General features: G+C 58.5%; 1 protein-coding gene across 2 annotated transcripts; it reads left to right on the forward strand.

Annotated features, from left to right (window-relative positions):
- Positions 1–1,686: 1,686 nt before the first annotated feature.
- On the forward strand, positions 1,687–17,295 carry MYO1G (myosin IG). 2 transcript variants are annotated; one of them, XM_025379433.1, is made up of 22 exons: positions 1,687–1,931; positions 3,764–3,972; positions 4,178–4,271; positions 5,185–5,350; positions 5,595–5,648; positions 7,770–7,880; positions 8,204–8,320; positions 8,927–9,151; positions 9,248–9,393; positions 9,833–9,947; positions 10,098–10,268; positions 10,492–10,562; positions 12,054–12,128; positions 12,275–12,407; positions 13,151–13,317; positions 13,709–13,916; positions 14,129–14,352; positions 14,902–15,046; positions 15,465–15,569; positions 15,796–15,909; positions 16,832–16,986; positions 17,061–17,295. In XM_025379433.1, the coding sequence occupies exons 1-22, from the start codon at positions 1,837–1,839 to the stop codon at positions 17,215–17,217; spliced, it is 3,057 nt and encodes a 1,018-aa protein (XP_025235218.1). In that variant the 5' UTR covers positions 1,687–1,836; the 3' UTR covers positions 17,218–17,295. The 2 variants fall into 2 exon arrangements, with proteins under 2 accessions (XP_025235218.1, XP_025235219.1); XM_025379434.1 differs by lacking the exon at positions 3,764–3,972 and having other exon boundaries at positions 1,725–1,931; positions 17,061–17,294.
- Positions 17,296–18,633: the final 1,338 nt, after the last annotated feature.

Below are 18,633 nucleotides of genomic sequence, written 5' to 3' on the forward strand. Positions count from 1 at the left end.
GGGGGAAACCCAAAATAGTATGATTACGTGACAGATGAAAAGTTTGCAAAGTTCACATTTCGGTGTCCTTAACGTTTTCCTGGAACACAGCCATGTTGGTTCCATTGGTTGGCTTGACTCCCTGGGGGTTGGGGAAGTGAAACTGAAAAGGGAGATGAGCTGGCAAGAGTCTGGGTGAGAATTCCCAGACTTGAGTGTAGGTTTGGGAAACCCTTCAAAAGCACCAGCCCAAGAGCGTGGGGGTGGAGAGGAGACCACACTTGTCAGAGCTTGGAAGGACTGAATTTGAATTTGCCTAAGAGGAGCCTCAGGTCTGGCCCAGGGTGGAGCCAGAGGCTGCCCACTTACAAATTTGGGGATTTTTCAGGCCAGTGGTCCTTTATCGCAGATGGTGCATGACTCAGTTTTATTAGGTACTTGGATACTTTCAGTTTTATCAGGAATACGTTCACTTTAAGGTATTTGAGAGAAAAAAATAACCTTAACTTGCCTATCCATTACTTCGAAGTTTGAAAAATGGGATGACTGAAAGACAATAGTTAAAATAGTGCTTACGAGTACAACAAATCTCAAAGGCATCATATGAATGACTGAAGTTTGGGAATTCTGGAGTCCACTCTCTGACCTCCCTGTATGAGGGCAGGGGTGAAAGAGAAATGTTCCCAGTCTATTTGTAGGATGAGAGAGAACTGTGTCCATTTGACCTTTGATGAGAGAATTGCCCCAGTGTTCTTAGAGGACCTTTGATGAGAGAATTGCCCCAGTGTTCTTAGAGGATGGGTGTGACCTGCCCCAGTCTGTCCTGGGATGAGAAAGAACTTTCCCCAGTCTGCCTAGAGGCTAAGAGAACTGCACCCCTCCCACTTCTTCCAGGAGACGGGCACCGAGTGTCAGGAATGCAGTGTTTGGAGATTTTGGCCACTCCCCAAATGCAGCCACTCCCCAAATGCGCTGCCTCATCTTCAAAGCGCAGGGACAGCAGCTCTGAGATGAGGTCCCCAGGGCTCCAGGCACGTGCCTGGTCCTCACTGGGTTTATGGGGGATCAGCTGGATGCAAGTACAAGGCAGAGGACAGTTAGGGGTCCCACTGAAGGCCAGCCCTATGCAGAGGATGCTCTGGGGTCCTCCGTCCCTCCCCCGTGGTTGGGGTGGGGAACTGCAGTGCTAGGACCACTGGTCCTTGGCAGGTTACACAAGAAGCTTTGCTCATCTACACCCCAGTGTGGCCTTCACACTTCAAAGAAGGCTGTTGCCCCCACCCCAAAGGCCTGGATATTAGGATCTTTTTTCATTTTTGTATTAATGTACAATGTACATACAGTAAATTGCATCTAGTGTTCAGTTCTGACTTGACAGACACGCACAGCCGGGTAACCAAGATCACGTCAAAAAATCCTTCTTTAAACTCCCACAAGTGACTCTAACGTGCTACCAGGGTTGGAAACCAACCCACAGAGTCTTGTCTCCTGCTTGTGGGTGGAAGGGAGCTTCCGAAGGAGGCCAGCAAAGAACCCTCCAGAGCAGGGAGGACCCAGCATCCGGCCCTTCGGCCCTGGCGTGCAAGCGGGTCAGACCGTTAGGCACAGCCTCCCTGTGGGGCGCAGGGACAGGAAGCAGGGTTTAGAGCACCTCGAAAGGGAAGGAGTGGCAAGTGGGGAGGGCAGCCCCTCCCAGGACCAGAACCCACTTCCTACTTTACACCAGCACTGGAGGAGGCTGGTGAGGCAGGGCGGGGGCGGTGGGGCCTCCCCAAGCCTTCCCTTCCCCTTCCCCTCTCCTTCATTGTCCTGCCGGCAGGCACAGGAAGGTGAGGCAAGGTGTTTCCAGCCGGCAGGATGGAGGACGAGGAAGGCCCTGAGTGTGGCAAACCTGACTTCGTGCTTTTGGACCAAGTGACCATGGAGGACTTCATGAGGAACCTGCAGCTCAGGTAGGCCCAGGGCAGGAGGCGCTGGCTCCCCTTCTCCAGGGTCTCCCACCTTGCATCCTCACAGAGACCTGAGGGAAAAAGGAAGGCATGCTGCTGTCCAAGGGAGGGGGCAGTGGCACACACCCACCCAGACCCGATGGGGCCGAAATGAGCGCCTCAAAGCACGGCCCCAGGGGACGGGAACAGACAAGGAAGCAACTGTCCCTGTCAGGGCCGGCAAGTCAGCACTGGATCTGCCCACCACCCCAACCCACCCCTGCCTCCCACACAGTCCAGGTGTCTTCTGCCCCTTCTTTCCTGCCCGAAGGGGCCAGGGCATGACACTTCTTGGACAGATAGGTACCAGGCACTCTTTCCAGCAGGGACCAGGGGCACCTCTTTCCAGCCACTTCCCAGCCAGTTTTTGATGCTCCCTCAATGCATCTCATGGGGCCAGGCCATGGGGCCTGGCCTGAGCCCTGGGGACACTGAGATGAAGCAGGCAGCCTCCACCCTAGGGTCCAAACATTCCCACCAGGTTGAGGTGACATTCTTTTGGGGTGCATGGAGTATCACAGGACACAGTTGGTAGAAGCGGTATCGGAGCTCAATTTAGCATCAAGGAGGGCAGGTGGAGGGCAGGGAGAAGCCCGGGAGGTGGGGGCATGGCACAGTAGGGTGGCCATGCAGGCAGCTGGGTCTCATGCCAGGACTCTCATGGAGGGGCAGAAGGCTGCCTGCTGTGTGCTCGGGAAGCTCCCTGGGGAGAGCCTGGGGACGAGGAGCCCCACTAAGCACAGAAGTCAAGAGACCACGAGCCTGGCCCAAAGAGAGGAGGGCCAGCCAGGAAATGAGCTAAGCCTTTGTGTGCATTGTTCTACCTCATTCTTATAAAATGAGCTTATCAAACACTGTCCTCTCCATTTTGGTGATGAGAACACTGAGCCCTGGAGATGTGGGTGACTTGTGCCCTCATCCCCAGCTTGTAGGAGGACAGGAGCTGGGCCCAGGAAAACCCATGTCAGAGGTGGTGAAGAAAGAGGAACCTCAGGACAGGCCCACCCAGGACAGGCTGCTGGGAGACAGGGCCATCCAGGGAAGGGTGGGTACCACACACAAAGGGGAGACGGGGCTGAGGGGCAAGCCTGCCAGTCCTCCACCCAGGGGCAGAAAGGTCAAGAGAAGGGCAGACATCCACCCACACTGGTGACCAATTTTGTGAAGGGAAGGGTCAAGAAGTCTGAGGCTGTGCCAGGGGAGAGGCAGCAGCCACTGGCCACAGGCTTGGGGGTGGGGAGTGCAAAGACAATGACATCAGGTGCTGGGCACTGTTGCCCCAACCCCCTCCCTGTCATCTGGGTGGGGCTGGGTGGGGTCCCCTTTTGTCTCTGGGTTCCCGCCCAGGCCTTGAGACAGGAAACAGCCGAGGAGGCCCCTCCTTTCCCTCCCAGCCCAGTCACTCCTTCTCAACCCCATCTCCCCATCTGCCCTGTGGGGTTCACCCCAGGAGCAAGCTCTGACTCACAGCGCCCAGTGCAGTCTTGGGCAAGTCTGTTTCCTTTGCAAAATGGGTGGTCATGTTTCCAGTGACCTTGGGACCCCTGGGGAGACCATCGTGGACTCTAAACTCTATGCTGCAGTGGGGACAGTCTATGAGTGGCTCAGCTCACCCAGGACGGCACCAGGGAGACACAAAGTCAACACCTGCTCCCTTCTTGCTTCTCCTCTCTCAGCCCCTTGGGGTGGGAGTGCTGGCCTACTGGGGCCAGGCCCTGATATGGGCTCTGGTGAGAGGCCTGTGGGTGCCTGTAAGCCTGTCAGTGCTGAGGCCTGTCTGCCCCTGCTGTGTCCAGGTTCGAGAAGGGCCGCATCTACACCTACATTGGTGAGGTGCTGGTATCCGTGAACCCCTACCAGGAGCTGCCCCTGTATGGGCCTGAGGCCATTGCCAGGTACCAGGGCCGCGAGCTTTATGAGCGGCCACCCCATCTCTACGCTGTGGCCAATGCCACCTACAAGGCGATGAAGCACCGGTCCAGGGACACCTGCATCGTCATCTCAGGTACCTGTCCCTGCAGCCAGGCTCCCACCCTCGACATCTTCATTTGTGAACATTCGGGAGGGCCATTAGAGCATCTCCTGTGCCCTGTGTCCTGATGGGGGCCCTAGGACCCCATCTCACCAGTCTTAGGGGTGTAAGTGGGCATGGGGAGCTGGGCTAAGAGATTAAACCTGGCTGATTCTGTCAACTCTGGTCTTTCCGGCAGGTGAGAGTGGGGCAGGGAAGACAGAAGCCAGTAAGCACATCATGCAGTACATTGCTGCCGTCACCAACCCAAGCCAGAGGGCTGAGGTGGAGAGGTGAGCAGCAACGGGCAGCCCTGGGCCTCAGCATGGCAGGCCAGGGACCTTGGTGTGGCAGGAAGGACTGACTCTGGGGAGCGAGAGATGGCAACTGGAGTCTAGCTCAGGTCAAGTTCAGCGGGAACTTGGGAAGTTTCCAGATAACGCCAACACACCTGGAGGTGAGACAGGGTGACCCATGCCAAGGACCTCTCCTTGGGTGGATGAGACCCAGCCAAGGGACCCAGGCTACCAGCTGGGAGGAGGCAGCAGCCACAGATAGGATAAGGAGAAGTGCAGCAGAACCCAGAGATGCTTGAAATGGCTCATGGACAGGGCAGCAGGCGGATTCCATGGAAACTTGGAGAAGCTGGCAGGCCCTGGCCAAGATGGCCAAGCATGCCAGGTGGCTGTGTGGGTGGTGGCCAGGAGCCTTGAAACCAGTAAACCTGTTCCTTATGGAAGCAGCTTCCTCTGTCAGCGCCTGTCTCTTCCTGTCAAGAGGCAGTGAGATGGGATTCAGGGGGACAAGCAATGTCGGTTCCTGAGTACATATGGTCAGCATCACTGCCCACCCCTGCAGCTGGAGGTCTAAGGCCCAGTGGTCAGAACGGCCCCTCCTCACCAGGCTGCAGCTGAGGCCTGGGAGGGGAAGAGGTGGCTGTGAGAAACAAGGACCTCAGTGCTACACAGACCATGCCAAACACAGCCAGCCTGGCAAGTGCATTTCCCAGCCTCTCAGAGGTGAAGTGACCATCATACAACCTCAGAGGCAACACTGGGCGAGGCCAGGCCATTGGCTCCCTCTCAGCAAGTTCAGAGGAACCTATCCTGAGATGCTGTGATTTCTGTTGGGAAGACTCGGGGGCAGGGACAGCCTTCCCCAGATAGGAAGTCTTTGCCTTGAGCCCCAGCCCCTCTGCCCCGACAGGGTCAAGGACGTGCTGCTCAAGTCCACTTGTGTGCTAGAGGCCTTCGGCAATGCCCGCACCAACCGCAATCACAACTCCAGCCGCTTTGGCAAGTACATGGACATCAACTTCGACTTCAAGGGGGACCCGATCGGAGGACACATCCACAGCTACCTACTGGAGAAGGTGGGCAGGTGGGCTGAGAAGACCTCCATGGGGAGCTCTGGCTGAGAACCATCCCAGGCCTGGGAAGGTACCCATCCCAACAGTGCAGCCTAGGAGGGCTGAGCTCTCTCTCCCTGTGGCCCTTCTCTGGGCCTCAGTGTCCTCATAGTCAGGACTCTCTGACCTCCACCTGGGAACGCTCAGATGGGGTCCCCAGGGTCAGACTCCTCCCCAGGCCTGAGTCCATTTGCCCCTCTCTCCTCAGTCTCGGGTCCTCAAGCAGCACGTGGGTGAAAGAAACTTCCACGCCTTCTACCAGGTAAGCCCTGAGGGTAGGGGGAGGAGGAACAATGGGGTGGGGAAAGGGAGGGCAGCAAGTTGGGCCAGCTTGTGACCCGTCTGTCACTACCCCAATTCCCCCTCTCTGCCCACTCAACCCCACCTAGCCCATCATCCTCACTCCCCACCACACTCACCCCAACTAGTACCCCATACCCCACAAACAAGAGGGTGTGAGCTTATGGGGAACGAAAGCAGGATGTCCCCTTTATCTGAAACACTTCCAGATGAGGGCTCTCTGGGGCCCATAAAGTGTCTCTGTGCACAATAAGATCCCCACTGAGGTGGGCGTCCCCACAGGCAGTGTCTCTAGTGGTATCAGAGCTCAACACTGAAGTGATGCTCCTGGGGACACGGGTTTTGACTCTGAGCACCTCTCTGAGATAAGTGCTCCCAGGGACTGTCTCCACAAACTCTGACACCCCACTGAGGTGGGAGCTCCCTGGAAACAAAGTGTCTCTGCAGTCTCAGAGCTTGACACTGAAGTGCAGCTCCCTAGCACACCAGTGGTGTGTTCGCAAACTGTGGGCTGCCCACTGTGTCCTCTGGCAGTGTTTCCACAGATTCCGAACTCCCCCACTGAACTGGGAGCACCCTGGGACTGGGGCAGTGTCTCTAGGGACTTGGAGCTCCCCACTGAGTTAGGAGTTCCCTGCAGCACAGACATGGTCCCCACAAACTCTCAGCTCCCCAGTGCAGTGGGAGCCCTCTGGAACACAGCAGTTTCTCCACAGAATCTGGGCTACCTTCTGAGGCCCGAGCTCCCTGGTACACAGGCAGTGTTTCCATGGACTCTGAGCTTCTTACTGAGGTGGGAGCTCCCTGAGACAAGCACAGTATCTGATAGACTCTGTGCTCACCATGAGACAGGAACTCCCTGAGTGGCAGGCAGGGTATCCAGGGACTGTGAACCACCTGCTGAGGTGGGAGCGTCCTGGGATGCAAAGAGTGCCTTTAAGGACTCTGAGTTTCCATGGCGTGATGTTCCCTGGGACACAGCAATGTCTCCACGACTCTGACTTCCCACTGAAGTCACACTCTCTGGGACATGGCAGTGTCTCTAAGGACTCTGAGCTCCACTGAGGTGGGAGCGCCCTGGAAACTGCAGTGTTACCAGTGAGTCTGCGCTGAGGTGGGAGCTCACTGGGAAACCAGCAGTGTCTCTGTGGACTCTGAGCTTTCCTTGAGGTAAAAGCTCCCTGAGACACTGGCAGTGTCTCCACAGACTCTGAACATCCCCCTGGTGGGAGCCGCTGGGAACACAGAGGGCATCTCCACAGACTCTGAGCTCTCACTGAAATGAAGCTCCCTGGGACTCTGGCAGGATCTCCACAGACTCTTACCTCCCCACTGAAGTGGGAGATTTTGGGACATGGGCAGGGTCTCCATGGACCCGGAGTTCCCCCATTGAAGGGGAGGTTCAGTGGAACATGGGCAGTGTCTCTAATGACTCTGAGCTCCCTTGGACGTTGCCAGGGTCTCCGCAGACTCTGAGCTCCCCATGAGATGGGAGCTCCATGGGATTTGGGCAGGGTCTCCATGAACTATAAAGTCACCACTGAGGTGGGAGCTCCCTGGGACACAGAGAGTTTTTTCAGACTCTGAACTCCCATGAAATGGAGCTCTTTGGAGCATGGACAGTGTCTTTAAGGACTCTGAGCTACCCACTGAGGTGGGAGCTCAGTGAGACACATGAAGCAGTGTCTCCACAGACTCTGGAATACCCACTCAGGTGGGCCGTGTCTTGGACACAGGCAGTGTCTCTACCAACTCTGGGCTCTGCTCTGAGGTAAGAGCCCCCTGGGACAGGGGCAATATCTCCTTGGATTTTGAACTCCCACCAAAGTGAAGCTCACTGGGACAGTGGCAGCGTCACTCCACGGATTCTGAGCTCCCACTGAAGTGGAGCTCCCTGACCCACTGAACAGCTGAATGGGGAGCTCGCTGGCACACAGAAAGTGTTCACACTGTCTGACCTTCCCCCATGTTTGTTGGTTCAATGCTGGAAGGAAGCACAAGTCTGTTTGTTCTCCTGCCCCTGTGTGTGTACGGGGGAACATCTTGATAGCTTATTTGTCTAAAGGATGTCTGTGTCCTCTAGTTGCTGAGAGGCAGTGAGGACAAGCAGCTGCATAAACTGCACTTGGAGAGAAACCCTGCTGTATACAATTTCACGCGCCAGGGAGCAGGACTCAACATGATTGTGCACAGCGTGAGTGTGAGGGGCACCAAGGGCTCAAACTGGGCTCAGTGTCAGGGCCTAAGTGTGGTGGCAGGGAATGGGCAGCACTCAGCACAGGCCAGGGTAAAATGAACTGCTTGGGTGAGTGGGGAGGGTGCTCGGGGTGGAGGAAAAATGGCTGATGGAGGGGACAGAGTGCAGGGGTGAGCAGGTGCCTAGGCCGGAGGAATCAGGGTTCAGGAAGGGGACAGGGGGAAAGGGTGAGCAGGTGCCTAGGATGGAGGAATCAAGCCTCAAGGACAGGTGTCCTGGGCCCAGTGTGGTTTTGGAGTGATGAATCCCTTCTACCCTAGGCCTTGGACAGTGATGAGCAGAGCCACCAGGCAGTGACCGAGGCCATGAGGGTCATTGGCTTCAGTCCTGAAGAGGTGGAGTCTGTGCATCGCATCCTGGCTGCCATATTGCACCTGGTGAGCCTGGCTCAGAAGCCTGGGAGGGCTACCTCCCCACAGGGGTTTCCCAGCTGGGAGGCACCCAGGGAGGAGGAGGAGACTGGCTGGAGATTCCCCAGCAATGTGCTAGGCTGACTGCCTCTCCTGCAGAAGCTGAGCTGCTTGAGTGATGAGCTCAGTTGGTACGTGGTCCAGACCCCACTCTTAGGGCCAGGGCAGCCAGGCACAGTAAAAGCTGAGCATCATGCAGACTGCCTCTTAGTGCAGTCATGAGCTGTGTGGCTTTGGGTGCATTTACTGAGTGCCTCTTGGCCTCAGTTTTCTCTAAGGGGCATGAGGAGTAAGTTATGCAGGGTTCCTCTAGCTGCTGGGAGGATGCAATGGGGTCGTTTACATACCATTTGGACTCGAGACCTTGGCAAAGACTCTGGTGTGCCCGTGCCCCCTTCCCCCAATCTCTGGCTGTGTCTGTGCCCATGATGAGCAGCTGACCACGCTGGTCTGAGAAGGAGCTATACTCTACCACATCCATGTCCCCTGTTTTCCTTCCTCCTTTCTGTCCAAAGTTGTCCAGGCTCCTTTGGGACATGGAGCCTGGACTGTTTATGGTTTTCCCACCACCAGGGAAACATCGAGTTTGTGGAGACGGAGGAGGGTGGGCTGCAGAAGGAGGGCCTGGCAGTGGCCGAGGAGACACTGGTGGACCATGTGGCTGAGCTGACGGCCACACCCCGGGATCTCGTGCTCCGCTCCCTGCTGGCTCGTACAGTTGCCTCGGGAGGCAGGGAACTCATAGAGAAGGGCCACACTGCGGCTGAGGCCAGCTACGCCCGGGATGCCTGTGCCAAGGTATTTTGGAACAGGCACAGGGAGGGAAGCCCAGGAGGCCTTCATGGGGGAGGCCAAGCCAGAGGCAGCGGGAAGTAAGGTGTTCCTATCTCCTAGGCGGTGTACCAGCGGCTGTTTGAGTGGGTGGTGAACAGGATCAACAGTGTCATGGAACCCCGAGACCGAGACCCTCGGCGTGATGGCAAGGACACAGTCATTGGCGTGCTGGACATCTATGGCTTCGAGGTGTTTCCCGTCAACAGGTGGGTGGCCAGCCAGCCACATCTCCACCTCTGATGCCCAGCGGCTTTGCCCACTTCATCCTGGAAAGCTCAGCTGGGGCTGGGCAGCAGGAATGTCTGGGTTTCTCCCAGCTAGTCCCTGGGCCCAAGGCTCATGCCTCCCAGGCCTGCCTCACCTGCACCATCTGGCCATTGGTGCCCTGATGGAAGGCAGAATTACAGGGCATGAGTAATTCCTGGTTGTGACTCCTAAGTCCACTCCAGAACGCGCATGCAGGAGGTGTGGGTAGGGTAAAGGAGGAGTCCAGCGCAGGGATGCGTAAGCCACAGGGAAGCCATACGGGGTGCTGGCACCAGAACCCTTGATGAACATTAACAGAGATGTTTGGGGGAGTAGCCATCCATTACCATGCACACCACAAGCAGCGACCTCCCCTCTGAAAGGCCCACCCACCCCCAGCTTTGAGCAGTTCTGCATCAACTACTGCAACGAGAAGCTGCAGCAGCTGTTCATCCGGCTCATCCTGAAGCAGGAGCAGGAGGAGTACGAGCGCGAGGGCATCGCCTGGCAGAGCGTGAGCACTGTGGCCTGGAGGGAGGGCAGGCGGCAGGGTGCCCATGGGGAGGGGCCCGGGCTGGCCTGGCAGGTGGCTGAGTGTGGGGCGGAGGAGGGGAGGTGCCCTGAAAGGCTTTGGGAGCCTCCCTGCTGGCTGCCTTTGCCCCAGGTTGAGTACTTCAACAACGCCACCATTGTGGATCTGGTGGAGCGGCCCCACCGTGGCATCCTGGCCGTGCTGGACGAGGCCTGCAGCTCTGCCGGCACCATCACTGACCGAATCTTCCTGCAGACCCTGGACACGCACCACCGCCATCACCTACATTACACGAGCCGCCAGGTGCCCCCGGCTGTCCCAGCACCACCACAGTGGGCTGATGGGACCTGCCCCACAGGCACCACACTGCCCATACCTCGTGGGGACTGGGTGGGGACCCAGCTTTGGTACCATTGTCGTCACTGTGGCGACCTTCTCTGTCCTGGAGGTGGGGAAGCAGGGCTATCCCCTCATACAGACCCCCCCCACACACCTTTTGTGCCTTGACCTCAGCCTGTCCCCATAGCTCTGCCCCACAGACAAGACCATGGAGTTTGGCCGAGACTTCCGGATCAAGCATTATGCAGGGGATGTCACGTAAGGGCCCTCTCCCCCCCACATCCCTGGCCTTCCCACAGGCACCATGGCATGTGTCATGGAGCAGGAGTGCTTCAGGAGAGTGGTTGGTAGACAGGTGTTATGGCCCCTTCTGCCACCCCCACCCCTTTAAGACACTGAAAACATGCCAGACAGCAGATTCACAAGTGACGAACCGGAAACAGGGTTTGAGGATAGTCGTTAACCATGGCTGCATTCTTCTGGGAGCCTTTAAAAAATACCCACGTCTCATGTCTGGGCCCAACCCTATGCCAGCATCTGTGGGGTGGGGGGCTGCAGGCTGGTGAGGTGGGAGTGGGGAGGGAGCAGAAGGTGCAGAGTGGGCCAAGATTCTACATTTCTAACAAGCTCCCAGGTGAGGCCTCGCTACCATACTTGGACCACGCTCCCAGTGCCAAAGCCCAGGTGTCCTTCAGAGGTTGTCATGATGGCTATTAATTTATGTGCTGCTTGCCGCATCCCAAAACAATTTAAGGTGACTCACAGCGAGGTACAAGTGTTTCATGAGAACTTCTCAAGGAGAGGAAATAGAGTAGATGATGACGACAAAGCAGCCCAATATCATCTACCTGTATCTGTTTGCAAAATCTACACCCTGCCTGCATGAGGTGGCTCATGCCTGTAACCCCAGCACTTTGGGAGGCTGAGGTGGGTGGATCACCTGAGGCCAGGAGTTTGAGACCAGCCTGCCCAACATGGCAAAACCTCATCTGTACTAAAAATATAAAAATTATCTGGGCATGGTGGCACATGCCTGTAATCCCAGTTGCTCGGGAGGCTGAGGCACGAGAATTGCTTGAACCTGGGAGGTGGAGGTTGTGGTAAGCTGAGATCACACCACTGCACTCCAGCCTGGGCAACAGAGTGAGACTATTTCTCAAAAAGAAATAAAATAAAATAAAAAATAATAAAAATCCAATCCCTGAGGCTTCACAGGTGCTGCAGTTGGAGCCAACATTTAGCACTGACATTTCTAGCAGTCCAAGAACTAGACAGTGATTCTGAGGCTCTCAGTGCCCACAGATCAAAATAGGCCCAGGACTCAGGAGTTCCTAGTTCATAGTTGTAGTCGCTGATGTTTATCAAAACTCGGTAGGCACTGTTCTGAGCAATTGATGTATGCTGAGGCACAGAGAGGTTGAGTGGCTTAGGCAAGGTCACACAGCATGCATGTGGTAGATGCGGGACTCAGTGCTAGAACATTTGACTTCGGAGTTGGGGGCTTAACCACTCAATTCATCTTCCAGGAGAGAAATGTCTCCTGAGGGAGGGAGTCTTAGGTGATAAAAGAGAAAGCAGGTGTGAGGGGGAAGGAGAGGAGCCAAGGCAGAGGGGGGAAGAGAGACTGACCTATGGGAACAAAGGCAGATGGGAAGAGAATCATCTCTGCCCTGGGGGCTGCTGGGGTCATCAGCACTTTGGCCTGGCAGCCCCCGCCCCTGCTCCCTCACCAGCCCTGGCTTCTGGCAGGTACTCCGTGGAAGGCTTCATCGACAAGAACAGAGATTTCCTCTTCCAGGACTTCAAGCGGCTGCTGTACAACAGGTGAGCACGGCTTGCTGGGCACCATAGGGAGGGCCAGGGCCCTGGGGCCCCAGACACTCTAGGGTCAGGCATTGACTAGCATCAGAACAGGGGTGGGCGGGGCTGCTCTCCCTGAGGATGGCTGGGAATTCGGCTTGTGTCTGCAGCACGGACCCCACTCTACGGGCCATGTGGCCAGATGGGCAGCAGGACATCACAGAGGTGACCAAGCGCCCCCTGACGGCCGGCACACTCTTCAAGAACTCCATGGTGGCCCTGGTGGAGAACCTTGCCTCCAAAGTATGTTCCACCCCTCTCCCACTCTGGCTGTTCTGGATCCTTCTCTCTGTGCCCTCGGTGCCAAGTAGGGTCCCAACCACCTCTGTACATCATAGTGGTGGGGGGAGGGTTCTTGTCCTGTCTGTATGAGCCACATCTGCTCCAGCAGGGGACCCCGCCTACTGCACAGGTGAGATGTGGGGCCTCAGGGGCTGGGCTGAGGCTTGATCAATCATGGGGAACCCAGGCTTCTCCTTGCCCCATTGTCTCTTGAGCAGGGAGGCGTTTGAGGAGACCCTGTTGGGAGACTGGCTTGACCCAGCCCAGCTCTTGGCAAAAACCCAGGATTCTTCTGGCAGGTGGGGCCAGAGAGACAGGAAACATAAGCTTTCTTGGGGAGCTTTGGGTCCAAAGTCAGAGGGGGAACAGGTGAAGGTTCGGGGAGAGGACATGTTAGCGTGAGGTGAGCTTAACAACAGACATCCAGAGATGTCAGTCCCTTTTGGAAGGAGAGAAGGAAGGCAGATGTGGCCTGCTCCTGCCTCTGCCACACCCACCTGCCCGACCAGGGGCTGGAACCTGGCTCTGAATCTGGCCTTGCTGGCCTCTGCCAAGCACTTAGGACTTCCAGGGCCCTTGTTCTGCTGATTACCCTTGTTTGTTCCTGACTCTCCTCCTGGCCTGGGACCTTGAGGGGTTGATGTGGGGCAGGGTGCACAGTGCTGCTGGCGCAGACCCTCTCCAAGTCCCCTCTGTCCCCGCAGGAGCCCTTCTACGTCCGCTGCATCAAGCCCAATGAGGACAAGGTGGCTGGGAAGCTGGATGAGAACCACTGTCGCCACCAGGTCGCATACCTGGGGCTGCTGGAGAACGTGAGGGTCCGCAGGGCTGGCTTCGCTTCCCGCCAGCCCTACTCTCGATTCCTGCTCAGGTACTGGTACCTGACACCCATCACTCCATGGGCCGTAGTCCGTGTGTGGAGTCCAAGGGGTAGGAGCAGAGGGTCCCCAGTCAGCACGTCGCAAACATCGATACAAGCAGGAACCAGCACGCTGCTGGCCTCAAGACACCAAAATATCTGGGAGAACATGTGTGTGAGCACACGCATGTGGGGACACACAGGTGGGAACATGGGTATGAGAGCTGTGTGAGGACATGTATGTGAGGACATGTGTATGGGAAGACACATGTGCACAGGTGTCATAAGTGCTCCAGGAACACACTCTGTATCCCTGCCATCTCCCCAGGTGTGGGGTGGGCAGGGTGGGCTCCATGATCTCTCCCCGAGGCCTGGGTCACACTGTCCTGTCCTGTGATGACAGGTACAAGATGACCTGTGAATACACATGGCCCAACCACCTGCTGGGCTCCGACAAGGCAGCTGTGAGCGCTCTCCTGGAGCAGCACGGGCTGCAGGGGGACGTGGCCTTTGGCCACAGCAAGCTGTTCATCCGCTCACCCCGGACACTGGTCACACTGGAGCAGAGCCGAGCCCGCCTCATCCCCATCATTGTGCTGCTATTGCAGAAGGTGAGGTGGGCAGGGCAGGCAGACATCCACTATGGGGGTGGGGAAAGCTTGTGTCCCAGGGGCTACAAACACACTTGTAAGTTTCACAGGCGTCTCTGCTTGATGGAGACAGGCCAGAGAGTGTTTAATAAATGCTTAGGGCCAGGTTTGGGGCTAAGGGTTAGGGCCTGGCTGAATTTGACTGCGTATCCCATCCCGCCTGGCCCACCCAGGCATGGCGGGGCACCTTGGCGAGATGGCGCTGCCGGAGGCTGAGGGCTATCTACACCATCATGCGCTGGTTCCGGAGACACAAGGTGCGGGCTCACCTGGCTGAGCTGCAACGGCGATTCCAGGCTGCAAGGCAGCCGCCGCTCTACGGGCGTGACCTTGTGTGGCCGCTGCCCCCTGCTGTGTTGCAGCCCTTCCAGGACACCTGCCAAGCACTCTTCTGCAGGTACTCTCTCAGCCCATCACACTTTCCATTCAGCCAGCATCCACTGAACACCTTGACCCATTATCCCTGGCCTGCAGTGCCTGGACGGGAGACACACCAGCCCCCTTAATAGGTGGGAAGGTGGATTCTGTGCCACATTAGCTGACTGCCCGTGTCCCCCAGTTGGTGCAGAGTCCTGACCATGTTGGGTACTGTGGTGGGCATTCAAAGTCCAGGGCTGCAGCCTGCAGGGGGGAGCCCGTCAGGGCTGGGAAGTAAGGGGATTCTGCATCTGAGCGGGGTCTTATTGAAGGCCAAGCAGGAGTTCTCCAGAAGGATGGGCACAGAGCATGCTCAGAACAGGAGGGCGCTGGGCGGCTGCTGGTCTCTGGGTCACCTTCCAGGAACAAGCGTTAGGCACAAGGGTCTGATACCAGAGAAGCCGGCAGAGGTTGGGACATAAAAAGGTGTCAGCGCCAGGCTGAGGTCTTGGCTTCCTCCATGGAGAAGGGGCTCAGCGAGCACATGAATACATGGCCAGCATCTGTCTGACTGCATGCCCTCTCCCAGGTGGCGGGCCCGGCAGCTGGTGAAGAACATCCCCCCTTCAGACATGGCCCAGATCAAGGCCAAGGTGGCCGCCATGGGGGCCCTGCAAGGGCTTCGTCAGGACTGGGGCTGCCGGCGGGCCTGGGCCCGAGATTACCTGTCCTCTGTAAGTGCCAGGCGAGTCCAGGGCTGCCGGGGGAGGTGGGCTGCCAAAGAGGGCTCTTGGCTAACGCTGTGACCAGTTCCCCTCAGATGTCCTCTCCCAAGCCTGGGGTTGTCTGAGGCCCTGCACCTCAGCCCCTACCAGAGCTCTGCAAGGTATCAACCTGGATTTCAGGAGCAGTGGCCTTCCGGGGTTGGTGTGGATGACAGGAGGGCTGGGCTCAGATGCAGCCTAGAAGTCAACACAAGAGGGCTCTGCGCCCTCAGGAAATCCAGGGCTGCTCAGCTCACGCACATGTCTGTGTGACTCAGTTTCCTGAGATGAAGGATAGCTATGCTGATTCACAGAGAGCTGCCATCAATTGAGTCTGGTCGCATGACTCAATCCCAAGCAGCGCCCCCTCCCCTCCATCTGTCCTCAGGCCACTGACAATCCCACAGCATCAAGCCTGTTTGCTCAGCGACTAAAGACACTTCGGGACAAAGATGGCTTCGGGGCTGTGCTCTTTTCAAGCCACATCCGTAAGGTTAGACAAGGGACAAGGATGGCTTCAGGGCTGTGCTCTTTTCTAGCCACCTCTGCAAGGTTAGAAGCTGGTGCAGAGTTCTGGGGGGGGCACTTGGGAGAAAATGGAGGCAATCCCAGCCCAGGCCCAGCTGCTCTGACACTCCCGAAACTGTGGACAGCGGGGAGGGGAGGCAGTAGGGACTGCCGGGGCAGCACCAGCCTGGGCCAAGCCACCTCTCGCACAGGTGAACCGCTTCTACAAGATCCGGAACCGGGCCCTCCTGCTCACAGACCGGCACCTCTACAAGCTGGACCCTGACCGGCAGTACCGGGTGATGCGGGCTGTGCCCCTTGAGGCGGTGAGCATCGTGGGTTGGGGGTAGCGTGCAGCATCTGTGAGGGGCACTGCTGGGCTTCTCAGAGTCCTGCGTCAGTCTTCTCCCCACTGTCTACCTGTGATGGCCCAGACCATCCTAAAACTCAGCGATGGTGGCTCCCGTGCTGAAAACCCTGCAGTGGCTTCCCACGCCCACAGAGTGAAAGGTCTCGTCCTGTGATCCCCACCAGCCCAGCGACCATCTGCCACACTCTCACACTGTAGCCAAGCCAAATGGTCCCTTCTCCCAACTTGTGCCCAACTAGGGGTTCGCCCACCTGGGCATTCTGGGACCTGAGTCCCCGCCACAATGTCAGGACCTCCTGTGGGATACGGTCCCGGCCACTCTGGAACCTTCTGCTGAGCTCTGTGGCCTACTTGCTCCCTTCATTAGCAGTTGCTGTTCCCATAAATTCTCTTTCCCACAGGATGGGGGCAGGGATCAAGGCTAGGCTACCTCGGGGTCTCCCACAGTTTCAGGGGTCCCATGACTGTCCCAATAGAAAGGGCGGTGAGTGCCTCTCTGTCTAATGCCGCAGCCCAGAGCCGGAGTGGTTGTTTAAATGTAGTGAAAGTGACCTAGAACTAAAAACAGCTCCTCCAGGCAGTAGCACATGCAGGGGCTCAGCATCCACAGGTGAGCAGCGGCGGCCCTGTTGGACAGCAAGGATCTAGAACTATCGGTCCTGGAGAAAATCCTATTGTGCAGCGTCCCGCCCAACCTTCCCCCGTCAGCAGGGTCCTGAGAGGGAGGAGAGGGTGGTGGGGGGCTGGTGGCCCTGGCGAGGGCGGCTCTCCCCGGGTGCGGTTGGGGGTTCGGGAGATGCTTCCTGGGGAGGGGGTGAGTCCGGTTAGGCTGGGGTGCGAGTTGAGGCGGCTGTACCCTAACCCCGCGCTCCGCTCAGGTGACAGGGCTGAGCGTGACCAGCGGAGGAGACCAGCTGGTGGTGCTGCACGCCCGCGGCCGGGACGACCTCGTGGTGTGCTTGCACCGCTCCCGGCCGCCGCTGGACAACCGCATTGGGGAGCTGGTGGGTGTGCTGGCCGCACACTGCCAGGGGTGAGTGCGGGCCGGGCGGTGGCGGGCACGAAGCCCCGACCGCGCGGCCGCCCTGACCTCTCCTCCTGCCGCAGGGAGGGCCGCGCCCTGGAGGTTCGCGTCTCCGACTGCATCCCGCTGAGCCAGCGCGGGGCCCGGCGCCTAGTCTCGGTGGAGCCCAGGCCGGAGCAGCCAGAGCCCGATTTCCGCTGCGCCCGCGGCACCTTCACCCTACTCTGGCCCAGCCGCTGAGCGCCCGCACCCGCCGCGCCCCGAGGCCGCCGATTGTCCGCCCCGCCCGCGCTGCAAATAAACCCTCTGAATCAACCCGCCTGCTCGCCGCTCCCGCCTCACCCGCAGGGTCTCCGGCCGCCTCCTCGGTCAGGTCCACCCGCGCCCCACTCACCCGCTGGGGCCCCGACTACAAGAGGCCCGGCGCGCCGACGGGGGATAGAAGCCCGAGCTCTCGGAGTAAGCGCTCTCCAGAGGAAGCAGTGCCTTTGTGCCCCAGCCTGCCCCGTCCACGCAGTGGTCCCTTGTTCCTCTCCACAGGGCTCCTGGCCTTGTTCCTACCTGGCCACTGGGGAAGGCTTAGGGTTCATCTTTAGGCAGGGCTGGGGAGTACGCCTGGAGACAGAGCAGCCCCGAGAGCTGTCACGGGATGTGCTGCTGAGCCACCGCCGTGGCCCAGGGCTGACGCTATCCCAGCCTCGAGCTGTCCCTGTCCCTGTCCCTGCTGGAAGTGGATGTCTGAGGCGCTGGGACCGACCTCTGGAGCCTGGTAACTGTGGGACAGGTCCTGCAGCCAGAACTCCCAGCCTCCGGGAGCAGGGCCTGTGCTCTTGGAAAGACCCACAGGGAAGCCTCGGGAGACACCTGCAGCCCCCGGGCTGACCACCCCTTCTCCAGGCCAACCCCAGCCTCAGCCTTCAGCAGCTCCTCCAGCCCCTCAGGGGCCCTCATGGAACCAGGCCTTCAGCCTCTCAGTCCTCAGGCCCTCAGCCCCTCAGCCCTCTGCCTCCCTCAGCTCCTCAGTCCCTCAGCATCCCTCAGCCCCCTCAGCCCTCAGCTCTCTCAGCCCCTCAGCACCCTCAACCCCCCTCAGCCCCTCAGCCCTCACCCTCCTTCAGCCCGTCAGCCCCTTCAGCTCCTCAGCCCCTCAGCCCCTTCAGCTCCTCAGCTCCTCAGCCCCTCAGCCCCTTCAACCCCTCAGCCCTCAGCCGGCTCAGCTCTCAGCCCCTCAGCCCTCAGTTATCTCAACCCCTCAGCCCCTCAGCCCTCAGCTCCCTCAACCCTTCAATCCTTCAGCCCTCAGCCCTCAGCCCCTCAGCTCCTCAGCCCCTCAACCCCTCGGCCCCCCAGTCCCCTCAGTCCCTCAGCCCCCTCAGCCCCTCAGCCCCTCAGCCCTCAGCTTCCTCAACCCTTCAGTCCTTCAACCCTCAGCCCTCANCAGCCCCCTCAACCCCTCAGGCCCTCAGGCCCTCACCCTCCTCAATCCCTCATCCCCTCAGCCCCCTCAGCCCCCTCAGTCCCTCAGCCCCCTCAGTCCCTCAGCCCTCAGCCCCTAAACCCCTCAGCCCCTCAGCCCTTAGCCTTCTCAATCCCTGAGCCCCTCAGCCCTCAGCCCCCTCAAACCCTCGTCCTCTCAGCCCTCAGCCTCTCAGCCCT

The sequence above is a fragment of the Theropithecus gelada genome, chromosome 3 (assembly GCF_003255815.1).
Source record: "Theropithecus gelada isolate Dixy chromosome 3, Tgel_1.0, whole genome shotgun sequence".
In the NCBI taxonomy this organism is placed as follows: domain Eukaryota; kingdom Metazoa; phylum Chordata; class Mammalia; order Primates; family Cercopithecidae; genus Theropithecus; species Theropithecus gelada.